This window comes from Talpa occidentalis, unplaced genomic scaffold (assembly GCF_014898055.3).
Source record: "Talpa occidentalis isolate TD23 unplaced genomic scaffold, MPIMG_talOcc4v2.1 talOcc4.7, whole genome shotgun sequence".
Taxonomy (NCBI): domain Eukaryota; kingdom Metazoa; phylum Chordata; class Mammalia; order Eulipotyphla; family Talpidae; genus Talpa; species Talpa occidentalis.
In genome coordinates, this window is record NW_023605083.1 from 49,381,921 (window position 1) to 49,404,304 (window position 22,384).

Genomic DNA, 22,384 nt, shown 5'->3' on the forward strand with positions numbered 1-22,384 from the left:
ACCAATTATAATTCCCTGCAGAAATAGCCCCTCCCACCTCATAGCTGCCCCTTTACTAAACTAAGAATAAATCAAATATCAGGTGATGCAAACAGGAAAGCCACCGAGTGGATTCCCTCATTTCATCTAAACGTTGGTACGGCACAGCTGGGTCTCAATTTTCAGCCATCCATTTTTTTAAACACTTGGAATCATGAAAAAGAAGCTGCACAAGAAGGAGAGAAGGAGCCATGGTTTGCTTGAAGGCATTTGTTCTGTGTGACTGGCAGGTGGACATGAACTCGAGGGAGATGGGAAGGCTAGAGGAGGAATAGGTTGGGGTGGGGAGAGCAGGAATTCGGAGACACATTTGAGTTGTAATGGCAAGGAAAGGGTTAACATCAGGCCTACCACTGCTCTGGCCCCTCAGAACTCCCTTAAAAACAAGAGAGTTAAGAGAAAGGGAGAGTATCTGTAAAGGCAGGACAGGCCACAGTGCAGGTTTTCTAGGATCCAGCAGACCGGGTAAAGGAGTCAGAGTCTTCTGTGGTGTTTTGCAGGTCTTTTATTGGGATTACCAGGTACACAGCAGGCAGGGGTGCTGGGCGCCAGGAGGCTGGCAGTCCTCCCAGCCCCCAGCAAGTCCTCACTCTATCTGGGCTCTTTGGTGTTCTCTCTGCTTCCCTCTCAGCTTCTGCTGCTTCTCTGCTTCTTTCTCGGTTTCGATGCCACCCTTAAAAAATCCCAGTCTCAGCCCAGGTGAATCCCATCTACCTATGCCCACACCCTATTCCAGGTGCCCGCCATCAGGCATGCATTCAGGACCGCAAGGCTCCATCATCTATCCTGATGGCGGGAGGGCAGAAAAGCCTGACATTTCTCCTTACCCTACAGTATCCTTCCCACACCCTGCTGAGTGACTTTGCACCAGGGCTGGTGAGGAAGCCAGGGCCCATACCACTTGCATGATACAAACATGGAGAGAGAGGGGGCTCCTGTGTGTTCCTGGAGCCCACAGGCCTTGCCTTCATCCATGTCCATGGCAGCCTTACACACTTCATGTAAGAGACAGCAAAGAAGCTGCTCCTTGGCTTGCTGCTGGCCTCTTGAGGAGATGAAGCTAACTGTTGGGTGGTTTCACTTATATGTGGAATATAGGAAAACCAAAAAAAGATTCAGATAAACACAAACCTTGAAAGCTGACATGGATATGAGGCATCCATATCCATAAGGGAATATGGTAGCAGAATGTGGGTGCTTTGGTGGTGGGAGAACTACAGTGACCACACCTGAGAGGAGAAATCATATATTGTCCCAAAATTAAATAGAAAGTAAATTTAATTTTTTAAATTAAGCTGTGCCTACTGCACCTCCCACTTTGCGTCTTTCTATAAAGTTCCCTAAATGTAATACAAGACTAAAACCATTTCACGTCTCCTGAATCCAGTGCCAACTTGAATCCATAACCACAGCCATACCGCTGCCTAAGAAAACTGACACTTCATCTCCTGTCTGATTCCTGAGTTCCATAATTGGTAAGGGAAGCCACGTGTTAATTATTGCCTCCCTGAATCTCCACTGTCCCAGTGGGAGTTTCCTCAGGCAGTGATATGTGCCAGTCAGTCTTTATAGCAAGAAGATGGCCGCAGACATGGGGATGCAACCATCAGATCTGTGAAATCTTTATCTAACCTTGGAATGACAAAAATGATCTTGTGCTGCTCCTTTAACAAAGGGTCCCTAAACAGGAAGGGAGAGCTGGTTCCTGTGACGGCTGCCTGGTTCCTGTGACGGCTGCCACTGCACATGCTCAATAGCATGGTTCCATCCAGGCCTGGAAGACTGTGTTCTCCCCAGGAAAGAGCAGTCACTGGCCACAGGAGGGCCTTGACTTCTTCACCAAGCAGCTCCTCCTTCACCGCATAAACAGAGCCCATGGGAACCCCTGAATGACCACCCTAGGAGAGAGGGTTTTGCTGGCACATCGGTCCATCGGTACCCAAAGATGCCGGGACTGAACCTGGGACTGACCCTCCCTCGTGGAGTGGGGGCAAAGGAACATAAGTGGGAGCAGAGTATGAGAGATGATGCTGGAGGCATCCATGGTTGTTCTCGAATAAGGAACTTTTGGAGAAAATTTTCAAAATTATAGATCTACAAGTGTTTTTCCAAAACCGATTCTATGATCTGCTGGCATGGATCTACGTTCCCTTTCTTCACCCCCCTGCTTATCAGCAACTCCTGCCTTTTAAATTTTAATTGGGTTTGGCATGCAGGAAACACTATTTAAACAACTGTTCTCCATTTCTGTCCATCTAACAGATTTGACCACTTGGCATAGTAAAGATTTGGCCACCTACCAACAGCATAAGCACTTGAATAAATCCCTGTGGAGTTTCCTTCTTCTGCTTCAGCCAAGCTTGGTCTTGAAAAACTACAAAATCTGTGGCAATAAAAGCAGAGGGAAACAATTTAGCTGCATGATGGTGCCATTGCTTTGTACTTGCATATCAGAAAGAGAGAGATAACTGCCTGGGGGAAGTTCATGTGTATAGCTCTGAAATGTCATCACAATTACACCCAGCTCACAAAATCTTCTGCTGGTTTGAGAGATGCCCATGGCATAAAATGACTTCTTGGACCATTTTACTCACTATAGTTAGGTAACCAGAGCTCACCATTCCTTCAGTAATGTTTTCTTTGTTAAATTATCCAAGGATCTATAGCTTAGAAGAAAGGAGCCACCTGAAACCTATGACTGCTTAGCATTATGTTCAAAGGGAACAATCTGCTACACAATTTAGATAAACACAACTCAACAGACCTCACTCCTTTCTACTGTCTGAAAAATGCAACATCAACACTTCTGCTCTTTCATTTGTGTGTAAGGAAGCCTCTTTCATTATGCATAATTCACTGCCTTTCACTTCCACACCATGCATGTTCTTAGATATGGATGAACCCCTATGCGAGCTGCCCCAATGGTAAACCCCCAAGAGTGGCTCCATTTCATTCACCCACTGGGGAGCCACATGGTGATAAGGACAGAAATTATTGGAGCTTGGTTTCCTCCCAGGCTTTACCACCCACCATTCACCTCGGCCCAACAGCTCAGGCTGAATGAGCTCACTTAATGGCCTGGAAAGCACAGCAACATTCCCTCCAAACACGCCACCCACTGACCACACTTGTGACATGTGCTTGGGGCATTGCTGCCTCCTGAGCCACCAGAGCAGAGAAATGGAAGTCAAGAAGTTGAGAAAGGGGAAAAGCAGTTTTGTGTTCCCATCATCTCAAAATTTACAAATAGATGGGGGAAGGGGTAAAATCTAGAGAAAACACTTACTGTACAAATAAATAAAAACCTTGAGAATCAAGACAACGAAAGCAGCAACGAGGACAGTTACAAAATCCCCTCTGCATATGAAGAACTAGACAACATGTTATACATGTCAAACAATTGTTGTAAGCACCGGAATGCTCGCATCTCATATTATTTGATTATGATTTGCCTAAATATTTCCAGGACCTTTCCCAGCAAAGACAAAATGTTTGGCAGAATTTTAGATGAGGAAACAAACAGGATTTGGATTTGGAAAGTCAAGGGTAAGTTTTTTTCCACTCTATTTTGGAGGCACATGGATGGAACAACAACAACAAAGTACTGAAAACATATTAAGGCAAAGTTAGCTTATTTTCCCACAGAGATCTGCAATAAAGAGCTACATTTTTAACAGAAGGTTCTGTATCTGCAGCTGCTAAGTCGCCCACATCGTGGCAGTCTGTCTGAAGCCGGGGCTGCTAAGCACGGTGGCCACATGCTGAGATAGCATCATCCACTAGAGGCCAGAATGAGACTGTCGTGTTCAGAGCCACTGTGGCCCATTCATATTCCAGGGGAGTACAGGCTTTAGGAGAAATGAGGCACAAAAATGTCAGTGAGTGACACAACTATTGGTGACACGCCAGCACATTGCTTTTCTAAATCCTCTTACACGGAGTTTCCTTTCACATCTAAGTCAGCAAGCAAATGAGGCACTGAGAACATCTGTCAGCAAGAGCAGCCACTAGACTGAGAACTCAGAAAATGGAACAAACAAGAACAGGTCTTTCCTGAACAAGAAAGAAGGGGAAAAGCAGGTGGGATGTAGATATTGGCAAAAGAGAGGACAAGATGCTACCAAGTGGCTGATGCAGAGGACAGGGAGAGAAAGGGCCTCTCTGCTCTTGGACCTGCTGCGGGGCCATGAAGCAGCCACAGACTAGTACGTTCTTGGGGAAATGGGTTACCACATGCGACATGTGCAAAGCCACCAGAGGGAGATTTGTCAGTCAATACCGAAAGACCTCTCAACATGCCTAAGCCAGAGGCAGCAGCCAGCCAGCAGACCTCCTGCCCACCTATGACCAGGCAAGTGCTGCTCTTCACCTTCTTCCTTTGCAAAGCAGCAGAGGCCGCTCTCCTCCCAAGGCTGCTCTCTTCCCCAGGCTGTCTGCCTGTGACTAGGTGGGCATCTCTTTAAGCAAACCTGTCCCTCTCAGGGGCAGTTCTTTCTGCCTGCTTGTGTCTGTACAAGCATCCTTGACTTCCCTTCCCTTTTGATAATTAACCTGCCTGTTTGTATATACAAAAAAAAGAAAGTAGCAGATGGAGTGCTATTTAACGATGGCACCTGTGCATATCTGTGAAGAATGTGTGTGCACCACGCCTTCCCTCACATCTTTCTTCAATTGTCTTAAGTAGACACCCAGGCCACATGTATTTAAAATCACAATCCCTTCAGCATCCGCTCTTCCTCTTTGCTGCTTATTTTCCTCCAAAACACATATTGCCATGGGCCACCTATCATAGTTGATTTATTTGTAGTTATATTTTATTTTCTGTCTCACTCCACCAGGAGTGTAAACACCATGAGGGAAGGGACACTTCTATCTGTTTTGTTCACTGATGTATCCCCAGTGTCTAAGTAAGTTAGTGTCTCAATACATTTGTTATATGAATAGTTAAATCAAGCCCTCTTGTTATTCCCTGAAGTATACAAAAAAGTAGAAGTTAGGGCCTCCCCGGTGGCGCAGCGGTTGAGCGCTGGGTTGCAAAGCTGCCCACAGCCTCTGCAGTGCCAGTTCGATCCCCGGCTGCTCCCCGACCACTGGAGGAGGGTCCCACATGGCGCGCAGACCTCTCCTGCCACCCGCCGCTCTCCTCAGCAGTGTATTTCATCAGTCTGCCCCGTCTGTTCCCCGCTCTGGCTCTGGTGAATTCTCTCACCCTCCCGTGCTTCTGACTGTACCCAGTGCTTGTATAAATAAATGAATAATACATAAATAAATCTTTAAAAAAAAAAAGTAGAAGTTACTTGCGGTCCCTGAGGCAATAAAATTGAGATATGTTGTTGCTCTGCACACACCCTCCAGTTGACTTTGCTCCTAAGTGGGTTCAAGGAATCAAGAGCGCCCCCTTCTGTTGGGCCTTAGACTCTAGGACTTCAGGCTTTCGCCATCTGGAATGAACTCAATGGGGGCATGCAGCTACTCCTATATTTTTGACAGAAAGCTGGCCCTCTTCATTATAGTCATTCACTTTAGTCAGTGACGCAGGTTTAGACACCTGCAGAAGTTGGGAAAGACAGACCATCCTCCACTACCTGGGAAATCCAAGCACCCTTCTCTACCCTGGCTGTTAATGGAAGGACAACTGCCTCACATCCCTGGCCTGCTTCATTCAACCTCAAACTGGGCACTGCAGGGGAATGCCAAGTAACAGCCCACCCAGGACACTTAGCAATGAGAAAAGTGTCTTCCTATCATCATATTCTGCTGAAATACTTTGAGTGTTGCCTCAGAATTGGGTATTTAGAGCTTAAGTATTTTCTTCACAAAGGTCTTGTTAATGGAGATACCCTCCAATATTAATTGGTTTCTAGGGACTACTCCTTAAGAAATCTAGTCCTATTTCACAATTTTTAAAAATTAGAACGGTGAGAGATGTTTTTGGAATAAAACATTTCTTGTCATGTGGACCAATTTAAGCAACTGGACTAACTGTAAATATTAATGGGATTTTTGCTACTTCTCCATTCCTAAATGTAAATTAGTTACCTCCTGAAGATCTAGCTCTACTTAGCATGTAGATAGGGAAAATTACTTGGTGCAATTTCATGCTTGGTTTGTGTTCTCTTCGGTTCTATTTATCAAGTGGTTTGCATTCTGCTTTAAATGCTTTCACTCTTAAATGCATGAATATATATGGTAATATCTCTCCTCCCAGATTATCTGACGTATGACTTTTTCAAGTATCCAAAAGCCAGTCTGAGACATAGGAGAAAAGAGCTACAAGTACACTGCATCATAAGAGCTACACATTTTTTCTTGGTCTTTCACTCAAAGCCCTATTAACTCTTATTTAACATACAAACCTAAAAAGTATATTTAATTCATTTCTAAATATAAAGCAGATTGGAAGGAAAATAAAAGTCAGAAAATGACATAATATTCAGACAACTGCAAAGACTTAGAGATGTGATAAACAATAATAAAAGAGCAAATAGAAATATAGATAATGAATATGTATAATGAAATCAACTGTCAAGACATTATTTAACTATGACTGGCATACACTAAAATGGCAAAAAGCTTTCTAATACATTTTAGAAAAAATTTAACCAGAAATGGCTTTAAGAGAAAAGAGTGTTAAAAAGAGAGAGATGTTATTATCTGGGTTATTTATTAAAAGAACCCAACTTTAAATTCTTAAAGCCAACAAAATAGAAATTATTACATAGAGGGGCCATATACTATACATATATCTTCCACATATGTAATAATATACAGACAAATTATATGTGATAGGAAGAAGAAATCACCTTAAAACAAGGCAAATTTTCCATGAACTTTGCATTTATTACCATACTTTTTCACTCATTCAGTAGAAAAATACTGAGCACTTATTTAAGTACTGACACAGCACTGGTTCCTAGTGAGCTGGGCAGACTTGATCTTATCCTGTACATGCTCCTTACATTCTACTTCATTGTGTATTAGGTTCCATGAAAGATAAAAAGGTTGCCTGGGAGCAAACAGACAAGTGGCCAACATCTGAGAGTGGTGGGATAGCAGGAGCACAGGCTAAGGATCCCAGAACAAAGAGAAAAGGTTAAGGAACTCTTCAGAGAAATTTCCTTCAGGTGATACCTCTGTGGAAGAATGCCCTGTCACCCAGTATAATATGAAAGATGGATGAGGGTTCTTGCATCTTGGAAGCAAAACCAAGAAATAGAGGTTGAATGTTAATATTATTTTGTTAACTTGCTAGATGAAACTTAAACAAATTTTCAGATAAACAAATATTTCCTTCTGTAGCCTCATTAGTTTGAGTTGTACTTCCATCATTTTCAACAAATCCTGATTAATACAGCTGATGACATCAGACAATTCATTACTTCTTCAATGTTCAGGTTTAGGACAATGTTCATGTTACTTCCACCAAGCAGTATTCATTATCTTAGCTATTGAACTCCTATTCATCCTTCAAAGCCTCTCTTGCCATCTGGTAAATAAGTTTTCTCCTAATTCCAGTATATCTTTACATTCTGTTCAAGCATTTTATTTGTATTTCTCCTAGGGAACCTCACACTATGGCATAACTGCCTCTTCTTCCCTGTTGTGTCCATTACAACACCCTACATAGTAGCTTATACATGGTAGACATCAGTATATAATTAATTTTACCACAATGTATAAATGAGTATATCAACAAATTTCTCAGAAGATTGCTAGTGTTGATACGCAGCTATTTAAAATGTGAGAAAACAAAGAGTAGTCTAACCTTGGCTTCGTATCTCCATATTTATGAGATGAACAAGCAGAATTAGGCATTTCCCTGTATCCCCCACAGCTGCTCATTCCAGATGTCTTTTTAAGGGTAGCAGAACATAATCTTCCTAAAAGTATAAAATAAAAAGTTATAAATCCTTCAAGTTTCATATAGATTGTATAGATTTTTCTTTGCACAGATTTTATTTTGTAGATGTACTCTTATCTGTACTGACAGAAGGCATGTCAGTTTTCCAAATCTTATAAGAATATTATAAGCAAACTTTAATAATATGTATCTTCTCCCATTTCAGCTTTATCTCAAAATAGCTTTGGAATATTATATTTCACTATTGTTTATAACAAATCATGTAACCTACTTCCAAAAAACAAGGAGAGAGAATGAATTCAAATAAGAAAAAATTTTACATAAAGATCTAGCAAGGTGTTTTAAATTCCTAATCTGAGCTTATTCTATGAAATGAAAATGCATTCATCTTTTTTTTTATCTACATAGCACTCAAAATGGAGAGGCAGATTCTATTTTCTAATGCTTGGTTATTAAAATGTATTTTAGATGAAAGGCGTAAAATGCTTATTTCCATACAAACTACTAGACAGCAAAATGAATAGAAACATCGTCCTCATAAAAAATGCAAGCACCTGAGAAAGATATCTATTCAACCAGAAGAATGCCATAGAGTTTATCTTTCAGAATAACTATTTTCTAGGATTACTTTTAATTGGCTAATGGCTTTTGGTCTGACAAAATAAAACAGTACCTTACAGCTTATAATTTGCTTGCGTAATTATTATTTCCATTATAGACTGAATGCGTATGTTGAAAGCCTACCCCCCCCCAATGTGATATTGAAAGGTGGAGCCTCTGGGGGTGATTAGTATTAAATGAAGTCATGAGGGTGGAGTTCTCAGGAAAGGGATTAGTACCCTTAGAATAAACAGGAAAGAACTTCTGCCCCTCTCTGCTTTCACCATCTTTTCACCATCTGAAGATACAGCAAGGAAAGGGCCACCTATGAGCCAGGAAGTGGGTCTCACTAGACACTGGACTTGTCAGTACCTTCATCTGGAACTCCCAGTCTCTAGAAGTGAGAGATATAAACATTTGTTGTTTATGCCACCTCAGGTTATAGAATTTTTGCTATTCCCAAAGAAATCAAGACAATTCACATTTATATTTACGGAAAATGAAGGTAAGGATATATGTCCCATTCCCAGTGACCGTGCCCCATGTTGTACAAGTGCCAATAAACTCGCCAGTCATGAGACTTTTTTCATCAGCTTTGGTTTCATACCATAGTTGCCTTGAGGTTTCCAAAACCTGGCCTCTCCTGGAACTGCGTCTGCTGGAGGTTCCTCTTCCACACAGGCTCCTCCTTGAGGATGGGTGGTCCCCTCTTCTCTCCAACCCTTAGTCTTCCCATCTAAGCTGCTTTTAGGCCAGTCTTGCCCTCCTGGAGATGGGATTACTGACTGTGAGTTGGATGTTCTAGACTCCTGGAAAGGCAAAGAGGAATTCCTCTCTTCTGAAGAAAGACCCCTGATCTTATTCAACATATGCACATAGTAGAAGTAAGTCTCCAGGACACTGGCACCTTGCTGTGGTGGCACCTTGCTACTTAGTGGCTCTTCGCTCCAGGAGAGGCTATTGCCCACATCCTGGGGTGGAACGGATCCCTTCAAATGAGTTGTGGAAATGTTTCTGAAAATAGGGTGACCTGAAGAAAGTGTCTTTTCTGTTTCTGTTTGAGTTGTTTCCCCAGGAACCACTAGGCTTGTGGGTACTGATTGGTCATTCTTCTCAGGTAGGGGCAAATGGTCACACCAAGTGCTGCCACATGCACCATTTGCATCCACAGTGGGTCCACAGAAGACAGTGGAATCTGAACGTACAGGGAATACAGCATTGTCCGAGGGACCTTCTGACACATCCAGTGGTAGATTGACATTTTGAGGAGCCAAATAACTTTCAGGAAGCATTAGATCAAATTGCTTTTGAGTCATCACAGGAGGGCTGCATGTGGCAGAACCCTGCACGCTTCTGTTGTGACTGCCTCCTGGCACCGCCCCCAGGAGAGCCTTCCCTGCCTGTTCCATGAGGGCATGTTTGCAGTCACTTTTATGCTTAATATCAGTATGGAGAGACCTCAAAGTGAACCCCATACTGTCTGATTTCCTGCTCCTTCCATCAGAGTTGTAACTGGGGGTTATGCACTCACTCCCAGGGAGTCGCTGGATGAGGTCTTCACCTCTGGAGCTGTCAGCCTTGGATTCCACTGTGACTTCCTTAGAGGTCTCCACAGGGGACTCTGCTGCTTCTCTGCACCACCCCCTAGATTCGGCCTCCAGGGGTGTCTCCCCTGGGGAGGCCCTTTGCACAGTAGTTTTTGATACTAATGTGCTGTGGTTTGTGGGAGAAAAGGCAATTCCTGAAAACCCTCTATAATTCTGGCCTAAAACACCCCTCCTAAATGTCCCTTTATTCTCCTCTGTTTCTTCTAAACCTTCCTCCTCTGAGCTGTCTGTCAATGGACTCCAGAAGTAACCATTTCTGAGTGGACTCTGTCTGGCTTCCTCTAAAGCTTCACTTACTTCAGAAGTGTGTCTAAGTTGTGGCAGAACCCTCAGCCTCTCAGGAAACATTTTATCCTCATGAGGGTTTTGAATACAACAATTTCTTAATCTTTCATCCTTTCCTTGAATGGAATCTTCTGGCTGAAAACTATCAAGGGGAGACCTGGAAGCTCCTCCCTCCCCCTCATTCATAACTGGGGTTTCTTGCCATTCACAAGAGTGACTTCTGGGAAACTTCTGCTTCAGGAAGGAATCTGAAAATTCTGAAGACAAGTCCTCTTCTAAAAAGTTATTTGAGGGGCTTAAAAAGAAACTAGGAATGTATGTCTGTGTGCTACACTGGTCTTCTTTGAGAAGGGGTGGAAAATGCAATGACTTTGGATGGACATTTTTCTTACTTCCTTGAGCTTTTGAACATTGGCAAAAGTTAGACTGAGGGAATGTTGGAGAATTTTGGGGACAATTCAAACTGTACTCTTCCAAAGGGTTAGACAAGAACTTCTGGGCCCAATTTATAACATGTCGCAGCTTCTGTCTCTCAGGGACCAACGCATCAGCCAACAAATGGAGATCCAATTTTGTTAGGCAGCTCTCTCTCCCAGGTCCCTCCTGGGGTCGCTGGTCCTGAACCTGCTCTGCTTCTCCTGGAGCCACATTGGACTCTTCCTGGGGTAGAGGTTTCTTTCCAATTGCTAAATAATTAGGTGACATCTGAATGCTGCTCAGCCCAAAGGTTGGCTTTTCTGAGGGATTCACTTTGCTGTCTTGGGATGCGATTGACAAAGGGTGACTGCCTTTTCTGGAAGTATCACCCTTGATAATTCCAATGCTTTCATAGTAAGCGACACGCTTGGCTCGTAAGTGTTTTAGGTCACGGGTTCGAGGAGTGTCTGCTTCATCCCATGAAAAATGTTCAGTGAGTATGGGAGGTAAGGGATCCATCTATAAATGAAAATGCAGAGACATTAAAAAACTATGCACTATCTATGATCCTTCTATCTATATACCTAAAATGTGGCCCTATACTCAATATATCCATTAGCGGGCCTCCCCAGTGGCACAATGGTTGAGTGCTGGGCTGCGAAGCTGCCCGCAGCCTCTGCAGCGCCAGTTCAATCCCCAGCTACCAGCGAGGGTCCCACATGGTGAGCAGACCTCTCCTGCTGTGCCCACTGCTCCCCTCAGCAGTGTATTTCGTCAATCTGCCTGTTCTGTTCCCCGCTCTGGCTCTGGTGAATTCTCTCACCCTCCCGTGCTTCTGACTGTACCCAGTGCTTGTATAAATAAATAAATAAGTCTTTTTAAAAAAAAAAAAAATATATATCCATTAGCATCCTACAACCCAACTAACATTTTGATAAGAACTTGAGGGCAGTTGAATAATCTGCAATGGTAATGAATATAATGTCATGATTTAATCATGCTATGGGTCTTAGTCACTAAATAAGAAAGGTTAATTTTTTCTTTTGCAGGGGATATATGATAAGTAGATGAATATAAACAGAAGATGACCATAATAGCCTAGTTTATTTCAAGATTTTTCTACTGTTTAATTTATTTTACCAAGTATAGGAGTTACTTTGATTTTATAAATGGCATAGGAATTTAAAAATAACAAAAGAAAGTCTAAAAGAGGAATGAAGGAAGAAGAAAATAAGACAGGAAAAGAAAATGTATTCAGACTCACTAGTATAACCATCTCACACCCATGTATTCTTCCTAAATGCTCTGCCAGGCCAGGCCAGGCCAGGGAGAGACAGAATGATGCTTAAGACTAGGAAGGCCAGACAGAGCAAAAAAGCAAAAAAAAAAAAAAAATAGTCCCTCAAGGTCACCTGCCAATTGTATATGCTACTCACCAATGCTGGACTGACCCCTAACAACCCCACACTCCAAAAAGATTAAATATTTAGGGACTTTTATTTCCATTGTAAGACAAGTTCTGCAGAACAAAACTTCTCCCCACCTCTAATTCACCCAAGTTTTCTTGAGGCACCCCCAATAATTTGCAAATAAGTGATAGAAAAAAATATCCTTAAGAAAAACTCATTTACACATAGACTTCTTCAGCCTCTCTTTACTGTTCACAATCAGTCCCTGGAAATTTCTGACAGAATGAATAATGAGTGTGAGCATGGCTGACTCTAGTAACTTAAAAATTCACAATCTATTTGTGTGGTCAGTTTTCATACGTTCTCTCCTTTGATTGTCAGAGCCTTTATAAAGTTCAGATGCAGGAAGTGAGTTTCCATGTGTGTCAGCAATTTGTCTAGACACAGAATTATTATCACTGAGCTGAAATCAGAACTCAGATCTCCTGGTCTCAAATCCATAGGTATTTCCTCTATTTCACTGTCAATCACAAGCATGGAAATATGATTTCTGGTCCCATCCAAAGTGCTCAGTGGTCAAGATCTTCCCACACTGGGGCAGGACTTATCCTTCCTGCAAGAGTCCTATGAGAAGGAAGACACTAAAGGGGCTCTTGATTTTTAAACAACAAACAAAAAAAAAAAAAAAAAAAAAAAACCCTAAGTTTTAAAATTCTTATTTCCCAAAGATTGTGTGAACTATGCATTTCTCAACTTCTCATCATCCATGTCCTCAGGACTGACATGACTCTAAATTCAGGAGAGTGTCTGTCCCAAACATTACTTGATTTTTCTTCATTTAGTATTGTCAACATGGTTCTAATTTCAAAAAGGTTGTCCAATACTACAAGCTCTAGCTTGGTCAAAGATTAACTCTCTGGCTTTTATTGAGGACCTGCTGCATGTTATACATGGAAGGAATAAGGCAGAAAGTTTAAAGCCTTGGGTCTAGAGCAGGAACAGATGAGAAAACAGATACTGAAAGTATGACCATTTCCCTTGAATGTTCTAGTTTAGTCCCTCCCCACTGAATACCCACCTGCTGCAGGAGGCCTTGTGCCCCAGCCAGATAAGACACTGGCAAGCAGCGAAGTTCAAAAGGCCTCACACCGTGGGGCTGAAGCTAAAGGGCCTCACACCGTGGGGCCAAAGATTCCTTGTGCCTCACACTGTGGGGCTGAAGATTTAACATCCCTTCACTCTTTGTTCTTGATCATAAAAAGAGAAAAATTTCCCAAAAAGTACATTAGACACTATATTATATGCATCAGTATACTGCAAATAAACGGCACAGAAAATTATCTGTTAGAAACTAATTATTAAACAATTTGGCCCACTTGACAATGGGAGACAAGTTATTGAACATGCCTGACAAGCATTACAATACAACTATTATAGTAGGTCCTTCTTTTGCCTTCCCTTTAAGTTTCTTGGGAAGGTTTTTAAATGAAGCTATTTGAGTTAAGGAGTGTCTAGGTAGAAAAAGTTCTGATAGCTGAGTAGCAGCCGGCCCCTGCTGTGAAGGCCATGAGAATAAGAAGTCTTTTCTTGCTTAGGCTTTAGCTGATAGGGATGCACTGGCTGCTATCCACTGTTTTAAATAATTGTCTAGCTGAAAAAATAAGGTTTAGTGTTAGGTCTGGTTTTTTATCTATTAACCTTGAAGGCTACCTTCTAGCTGGGACCCGTAGGAGCCAGTAGTCCATGGAAATAAAATACACTAATTGTTTCTGCTTTACACATGACAATGTATTTTTTTTCTGCTTACTAAAAATGAATAAATAAAGACCTGCTGAGTCTCTCAGCAGAAGATACTAGCACCTCACCAAGTGTCAGTGTCTCCTCATTCTACCTCACCCCCTTCCCCTCAGTCCTTTCGTTGTCTCATCCTTTCAGGAACCCCTGACACGACATTTTGCCGAGGCTGGTCCCCGGCACCCACCCCTTATTTTCTTTCTACGAAATATCCAAATACATCAAATACTCATAATTTTGTATTAGCCATTCTGATTTCTTAGAAATGTAACACAGGATGTGCAACTTCATAAACCCCTTTTCAACATGAATTACCTCTGATTTAATCAATATGAGTATCTCCATAACTCTCCACCATTCCTCTGGAGGACACCACCCCAGCTCCTCAAACCTCTTCTGTGTGGGGCAATCAGTCTCTTTTCTGGCCCCTTTGAGCTTATATACCTAGGGATCCCTATAATTATTGAAACCAAATCATTTTACAAGGTTCACTGTGGGGAAGGGAATATTAACCAGCATTCTTCCTGTTAGAAGAGCACAATGTATTTTTGAGATTATAGGGGCTCAGGACACTTGGGAGCCACCGAAATGGCAAACAGACTTCTGCAGATGTGAAAACTCTGCAAAACTGCAGTATAACCAAGTTAGCCAATCCAAGAAAAGGAAGGGAAGAATGTTTCTGGCAGAAGGAAGAGCATGTATGGAGGTTTCCAAATGAGAGACAATATAGGCAGAAGAATCTTAGCCCAGGCAGAGGGGTGTAGACTGCTGAGGGGTGGCCTGATTCACTTAAAGCCCCTGAAGAATCTTTATATGAGCTGAAGTAAGAATGGCTTCAGTAATAAACAAATGACACTGAAAGGCATAAATGCATATTCACATAAAACTGACTACTAAATTCAAAGAAGTATATTTCTTAAACGTTATACAGTAAGTATAATGACTATCATGTCGTTTTTGGAGAAAATTTTTCAGATTGAAACCAAAATCTGATATTTAACAAGTCCTGTTCCATTGACTTATACTTAATTTCTACTACCTCCTTTCTCTAACTTCTATTCAGTGCTCTCAGGTTACATATGACTATGCCCAATAGGAAATGGATCTCATAAATAAATGCATTTCTAGGTATTACTAAACAGTATGAAGTTATAATACTATGCAAATAATGCTGATACTAAATAATACTAAATGGACACTTTCTGTTAAACACATACTTATGCAATGACAAGTAATTTCTGAAAACACTGTCTGTCCTGGAAGTAATAAATATTTGTATCACGGAATTTTCTAGGGGAAAGAGATCTATCCATTTTAGAGAATAAGGGAAATTTCATACTGTTTTCTATACTGAATGCACCAATTCACCTTCTCATCAATAGCACACAGAGATTCTCCTGTTTTCCACATCCTTCCCAACACTTACCTTTTATTTTTTAATAACAGCCATCCTAATACATATGTGGTAGTATCTCATTATGGTTTTGATTTGCATTTCCCTGGTGATTAGTGTTGTCGATCAGCTTTTCATTTCCAGTTGCATGTCTTCTTCAGAGAAATGTCTATTTGTTGGAGAACCCTAAGGCATGCAGTGCTGAGACAAGGAAAACATCAAGGTCATTGCTAAAAAGCTGATCATGGCTAAAAAACTGGGTCAGAGGACTGGCCCATTACAGATTAGGGTATTCTTTCTTTTGTCTGTGAAGCTACGTCTAGGGGACAAACTAGATTAGAAAAAGAAATAGAATGACCTGATGGTGCATAACCTTGGTGGTGAATGTGTGCCCGGACAGGGCCAAATGCTAAGAGAATACTTCATTGTCTAGTAACTAACCTGAGGTGGTGGAGGGGTGGGGGGCTGCTTGTATCAATAAATACGAGTTGCACCGGGCACTTGGCACACTTGACCACGAATGAGGCCTTGCGTCCCCTGGCTCCCGCTTCAGCTCTATTTTTGTGTATATCATTTCTTGATAATTTCTATGGCTCAACCCTGTTCACCAGAGCTAGCCTCCGGCATCTATTTAGTTCATATGACTTTATTTTTGTCGTGATGCAGTTTAGTGTCATTAGGGCCACAGTGCGGCCCTTGGCTCTCTCTAGGACAATGATGCCTGTCACTTGTTAGAGATAAACATGCAAATCCAGAGAGAGGAGGAGAACAACTATGCCCATAGATGTTAAGTGGCCATAGCCAAATTTCAAGGGAACCTGTGGCGTTGGAAAGTCCAGTGCCCTTTCCATAACTTTCTGATGATAAACGAGGACAGCCTGAAAGCACATTATCAGGAAGTCATATGCCAATGACCTCGGAAATCTGGAAACCAGTGACTTAATAACAAAAACCCTTGGTAGATATAGATATAGAATTATAGATATATCATGGCTCAGTGGGATCTAAGGACAACCATTAATGACAATAACAATTGCTAACACATAACAGTTAATGTTTTAACAACAGAGGTACAAAGAGGTTAAGCAATTTGGTCACACAGCTCACAGGTGAAAGAGTTCAAGTCCACTAGTTCCAGAGTTCTTGCTCTTAATTCTTGGACATACGACTTTATGCTTCTAATTATTTAGGTGGTTCTATATTGACATGACCAGCACACAGCTCAAGTTGTGTATTTAAATCCGAAATGAACAGATGATCAATTCAAACACAAATAGACTGGCCTGCCCATGGAAAAGAAAACACCTGAAGCTAAATAGAAAAAAAGAAAGTGTTCTAGAATTATGATTTGTAATTGTTGAAGAGCATGGTGCAGAACAGGCACTGTCAGCACACATAGATAAACAGTTGTTTGCTTAATAAGTCTACATCTTATTCCTTGTTGAATGCTAGGTTTTCTTTGAGATCTCAGTGCTTCACTGTTTCAATACTGTTTCAGTCAATCCACTGAAAACATCCAAGAATTAAGCATCACCTCCCAAGCCCTTCTCAGACTGCAGTCTGCACATGCCACCTACAGGCATAACAAGATGCTATTTTCTCTAAGACAGTCAAACAGGAAAGCTAAAGTGACCGTCACCCCTAAAGTCCCCAGGAGGAAGAGCAAAAATGCAGGCAAAGGCAAGGTGAATGATTAGGACAAAAGAAGAAAGACAACAGAGGAAATTAAGGAAAATGAGAACCAAAAGGGAGAAAACATAAGCGTTAACTATGTTAAATTAAAGGCTGGGAAAAGTAGGAGTGTGACAGTTATAGCTGGAAATAGAGACTGAATTTTACCTAAAGTTAAATCATATCTGTTCTGCTAAGTAATCAGAACAGAGCAGAGATAAATCAGGAAACACAACACAGGTTTTAAAAAACATGACATATTCCACAGCAAATCTTAGCCCTCAACAGACTCCATTATTACGCATCAAATGCTTACTCATAAACTTTGCAGTTTAAAATAATGAAACAAAAGTCCTGCAATTCCATTTGTGAACATTTCATAAAATTTCTGGAAATTCACTACCACCCCCTACTCCACCCCATCTAACAAGCAAGAGAGCAAAGCCATCTTCATAGACTTAAAGTGTAAACAGGCTCCTTGCTGCAGCTTGTACAGGATTTCTGCTGCCTGAAGAGAAAGAAGGTAAAGCCAGTGTTTGCATCTCTGCAAAGTACTCTTTAGAAAGCAAGAGGTTAAATCTGCATTGTTCTCCACTAACATTAGCAGATCTTAGGTCAGAACAATTTAGAACTAAAAGCCTGTCCTGTCAAGTATAACTACATTCTTAATGTCAATTACGCATTGTTCCTAGCGATACAAAGAATATTCAAACCTGTATATATCAGAACAGCTCTCACAGAGTAAATCTGTTGGGCTATGTCCCCGGTTTGAATGCTCACCTTGATTATCTAATAAATTTTTTGTCAATCATTGAGACTATTTCCAGTTAACACATATCTAGCAGGACAATGATAAAAGGAACTGATAGATAAAATGCTTCTAGTTTTCCCTGGCCCAATTTAATGTATAAGCTCAGGGTTCCCTAAACCAGGACTCAAATGAAAGAACAATCTCTTCTAAATGAGGTAGTCTCCCAACATGGCATTTTGCTGTTATTCACATACTTTCTCTCTTCATGCAAGGCCTTATTGACAGACTAAAGAATAACACATCTACAATCAGATTTTTACTTTTCATTTTTCACTTAAGAAAAAAAAACTCAACCTTTCTCATACCACTACTACCTTATTCTAGATGATCCAGCAGACTGTGGTATGTGGAAAAACTATCGATTTTGGAGTCTAGCAAACAATCCTGGGTTTGTGCATACTATAATGAGTATATCTTTTCCTCCGTTTCTGCATTGGTAAAAGGCGGGGGCTCGGGTGTTAGTGGAGAGGGTTTATATTACTTTCCTGCCGCATGCTTCAGGAATAAATGGGAATAAAATATCTTAGATACATGACCCAGAAAAGGTAATTATAAATCTGTTATATTTCCTTCTTTTTGCTAATTTATAAGATAAATATATGTGCCTATCATGTGCCAGGTACAAAACAATTAAATGGATACGTTTGTCTCTGTCCCCTTGGCATTACAGTCAGATGGCAGGGGCAGAAATGAAACATCTCACTGTTAAATTAGTGGATAGATGTGATTAAGTTAATGAGGGTGTAGGGTTTGTATAAAAGCCCCTTGAAAACGAAAGAAAATGAAGCTAAATTCCGTATACTGAGTATGAACTTGGAAATTACATTCATTGTGGGTTAAATTCTGGACTCAACCACTAGGTAAATTTCTGAAATTCCCTGTGCCTTCTCTTTCCTCTTCTGTAAACTGAAGATAATAATAGTTCCCCATTGGATTCTGTGAAAAGTAAAAGCAACACTATTCCCTAGGGTTCCCTATTTCTCCTCTGAGGCACTCACTCCTCATATCAACCTGTTTCCTGAGGCAGCAAGATTTCCATTTAGCAGCCGGCCACCTTGAACACCCAAACTGCAGGAGTCAAGAAGTACCTTCAGCATTCATCCAGGTGACTGAACTCTAAACACCATCTGAAAGTAAATACTGATAGCCACCTGTAGTAGGACCCACTCACTGAAACATGGCCATCAAATTACCTAAGACATCTTTTGAGGGATACATTCAGGCCTAAGTGTTGACAACCAGAAGGTGTGGCCCTCTCCTAAGTGAAGTTGATCAGAATGAGCTGGCCAACACTGATTAGAATAAAGAGGGCTTCGGAGCCCCAAATTCAGTCTAGATGCTTCTGAGCGCACACTCTTTGCATTCCCTCTTGGGCCCTGTGATCACCTGACCTCCTTTATCCAGTACAGTTAAGGCAGCAGACCTTGGAAGGAAAGGTAAGATCAGACAGTAAAGAACTGGAAGCCTAGGATACTCCCTGGTGGGAGGTTAAGTCTCAGCACTATGAAGTTATCAGCAGCCACTGCACCAAGAGTTCTATCCCTGGCCAGGGAGCTAATCCACATGGACCAGCAGACCTCTCCTGTCCCGCCAGCTGCTCCTCTCAGCAGTGTACTTCAGTCAATCCGCCTGTTCTTCTCCCCACTCTGTCGCTGGTGAATACACACACACACACCCCCCTCCCTGCACCTCTGGCCTACACGCCAGCTCTTGTATGCATAAATAAACAAAATAATTTTTTTTTTAAAAGAACTGGAAGCCTAGGGCCTGGTAATCACCTTGGTGTGGCCAGCTACTGGCACAATTATAAGCCACATACTGAGTGTCCGGATCACCACCGAGCACCCAAATCACTAAAGCAAGTACAGCAAGGATTCCTTCAGATCTGGGATCAGTCAGTCTGCTTAAAACAATTAAATCTAAAGGTAAAATGTTACATTACAGTACTAGAAAGACAAATCACATGTATATTCCCTTCCCCTAAAAGAAACAAAAATGCAAAACTCTTAAAACTCATCTTTAATAAGGAATGGGCAGAAGAAATAGTAAGATTAATAAGCAAAAAGAATAATATATAATTTTAAAAGTTACTTCTCAGCCTGACTGTCCTGGACCAGAATCCTCCTCCGTCCGGCTTTGAGCGCTGGGCGAGGGCAGAGAGGTGCAACCTGACACAGGTAGGACGCGGCGCGCGCGCGGCGCAGGTCTCCATGGAAACGGCGGTGGCGGGGCGGATCCTAGGTGGGGGGAGGGGTCGCGCGCAGTGGCTGCCGGGGAGCCTCGGGAGCCGAGTCCAGGGGATGCCCAGGAAAGACGGCGCCTTCTGGGGACCGCGCCCCGCGAGCCCAGCCCGCGCCCCGAACCCTGGAAAGGAAAACAGAAAGTTGCTTCCCAGCCCTGAATCTCCAACTTTGCCTCGTGCCCAGAATCACCAGGTTAGAAACCAGAATCACGAGGGTTTGAAACCCTGGACCCCACTCTGGTCTTGCGAAATCACAATGTCCAGCTTGGGAATCTGAATTTAAATCGTTTCTTTATGGGCTCCATAGATTGGGAGACACTAGGTTCGCCTGTTTTTCCTCAACACCCCCATGCACCCCTTTTTCCTTCCCAGCGCCTCTCAAGGTGAGGCGGGGTCCCTGGAGCTGAAAATGCGCAGCCAGTCAGTTGCCTGAACTCAGGTGTTAAGTGTCGCGGCTCTTTGTGGGTTCCCCACTTGGGGGCAGCCTTGCCTTTCGCTCCGGTTCATTCCCGTTAAGCGGTGGCTGGTGCTTATGCCAGTTAATGCAGCTGCTGTCTCATTCATATAAAATTAATATAATCTAGTCAGCGGAGCTTGGATGCGGAGAAAGATGCCTGCTGGGAGGCGTGGGGCACTAGCAGAGACTAGAGCTCTAAATGTAAGAAAATCAGCTCCCACTCCTGGTTTAGACATAGGCTTTAGAAAAACAAAGACTCCATATTTGTAAAACAACATACAGGTTTCTCAGCCCTCTGAGCTTTATCCTTTACCGGACAATTGGGTGATCCTTCAGGATTAATGCGGGCAGCCCCAGCCCTGGCTTGAAAGTTGCACGTGGCCCCTGAGGAACCACGAGCCTCATCTACCCAGTGAAGGAAGCAGCAAGGTGTTGAAATAGGAGAGGGTCCCTCACATTATAGTCCTCCCTAATGGTAAGAAATGTGACAGGAATAGTCACAGAACCTCCTTCAGAGGTCAATACAGTGGGATAATCTATAGGACTCTAGACCTTATCCATACCATGCCTTACTGTCATAACCTGTATGTAGGTCTGATGTCTGTGTTAGTGTGTGCATGAAATATAATAAATAACAGCTTGTTCTATGTTAGCCTCAATGTACTTCGTCCAGTTGGAACTCCAGAATCAGGAATTATTGCAAAAAGGGAGTGAGGAAGTTGGGAAATTAGGGCCCAGTGAGCTGACCACAGTATATCCCTTGAAATAATAAAAGTTTTTTTGTTGTTGTTTTTGTTTTTTTACCCAAGAAAGGCACCTACTGTCAAAAAAACTGTAAAAATGTTTGATTGGGTGTAATTCTTTACCGAGGGACTTCTTTTCAGAAGCTTCTAAGCTAGTGTTCATTGTGACTCCTCAAAATGAAGCTACAAGTGCTGTTTTTTTGATTAGCCATTGCACTGATTAACCATGGCGCCTTTTTCCTAGGAGTGATTTGCAAAGCAGCTATCGTGCAGAGTGTGCTTTGGGAAACACTGAACTGGAGTAACGATGACCTCCCCTGCAAGACCTATGTAAGGTAGGATGGCGCAGAGCTCTTGGGCACTTCTGGTTTTCGGTGTGGTGATGGCAAAATCTATTTGAGTTACTTCTGCCAGAGAGGAGTGGAAGTCATCTGAAACAGGACAAAGAATTTGCTAGGAGAACACATTAAACGTTCTGCTTTGGGTACTTGACATTCTTTATCTCTGAACTCATTATTGGTTTATCCCCATTTCAGAGACAAAGAAACTTGGTTCTCACAAATTACTGTAAAGCCACATTCAAGTTTGTAGAGTAAGAAAGTGATAAGGCTGTTTATCTGGAGCCAGTTACAGGCAGAACCCAGGCCCAGCACCAGAGCAGCCAGGAGGGATGGGGACAACTGATTTTATTTTCATGGTTACTGGAGTAATTAATGGTGAAAGGTGGGAGTAGAGAGCAGTAGCTCTCAAGTGGTTAAGCCCCCAATGTTGTCTTTTGGCAGTGGACAAGAGGTTTTCCTTCGTGCGATTAACAAAAAGTGGAAAATTTACTGGAGTAGCATCAAAGCAGTGACTTAGTGACTGACAATGTATAGTCAGAGCAGGGAATCAAGCTTTCTTGAGTGGAAAAGGTAATGCCATTAGTCAGGTTTGGCAACAGAAGAACTGGGATTTTTATTTATTATATATTTTTAAATATTTTAACTTTTGTTTTGGTGAAAAAATAATGAGTTAACCTTGGCTATAATGATCCCAAAGTACCTCTATTTAGGTAG

The 22,384-nt window shown here is 42.1% G+C and overlaps 1 protein-coding gene and 1 long non-coding RNA gene across 2 annotated transcripts in view; one reads left to right on the forward strand and one right to left on the reverse strand.

The window, feature by feature from the left end:
* Positions 1 to 20,065, reverse strand: part of LOC119231410 (uncharacterized) — a 55,162-nt gene extending 35,097 nt beyond the window's left edge. The window contains exons 1-5 of the mRNA XM_037493169.2: positions 19,979 to 20,065; positions 15,439 to 15,606; positions 9,108 to 11,328; positions 7,805 to 7,919; positions 2,340 to 2,422 (exon numbers count right to left, since the gene is read on the reverse strand). Coding sequence (XP_037349066.1) covers positions 2,340 to 2,422; positions 7,805 to 7,919; positions 9,108 to 11,328 — 2,419 coding nt within the window. The 5' untranslated portion in view covers positions 15,439 to 15,606; positions 19,979 to 20,065. The remainder of the gene's footprint in view (positions 1 to 2,339; positions 2,423 to 7,804; positions 7,920 to 9,107; positions 11,329 to 15,438; positions 15,607 to 19,978) is intronic.
* A 184-nt stretch (positions 20,066 to 20,249) lies between these two features.
* LOC119232690 (uncharacterized) overlaps positions 20,250 to 22,384 on the forward strand; it is a 43,697-nt gene continuing 41,562 nt past the window's right edge. The window contains exons 1-2 of the long non-coding RNA XR_005122178.2: positions 20,250 to 20,322; positions 21,574 to 21,664. This is a non-coding gene — a long non-coding RNA (uncharacterized LOC119232690). The remainder of the gene's footprint in view (positions 20,323 to 21,573; positions 21,665 to 22,384) is intronic.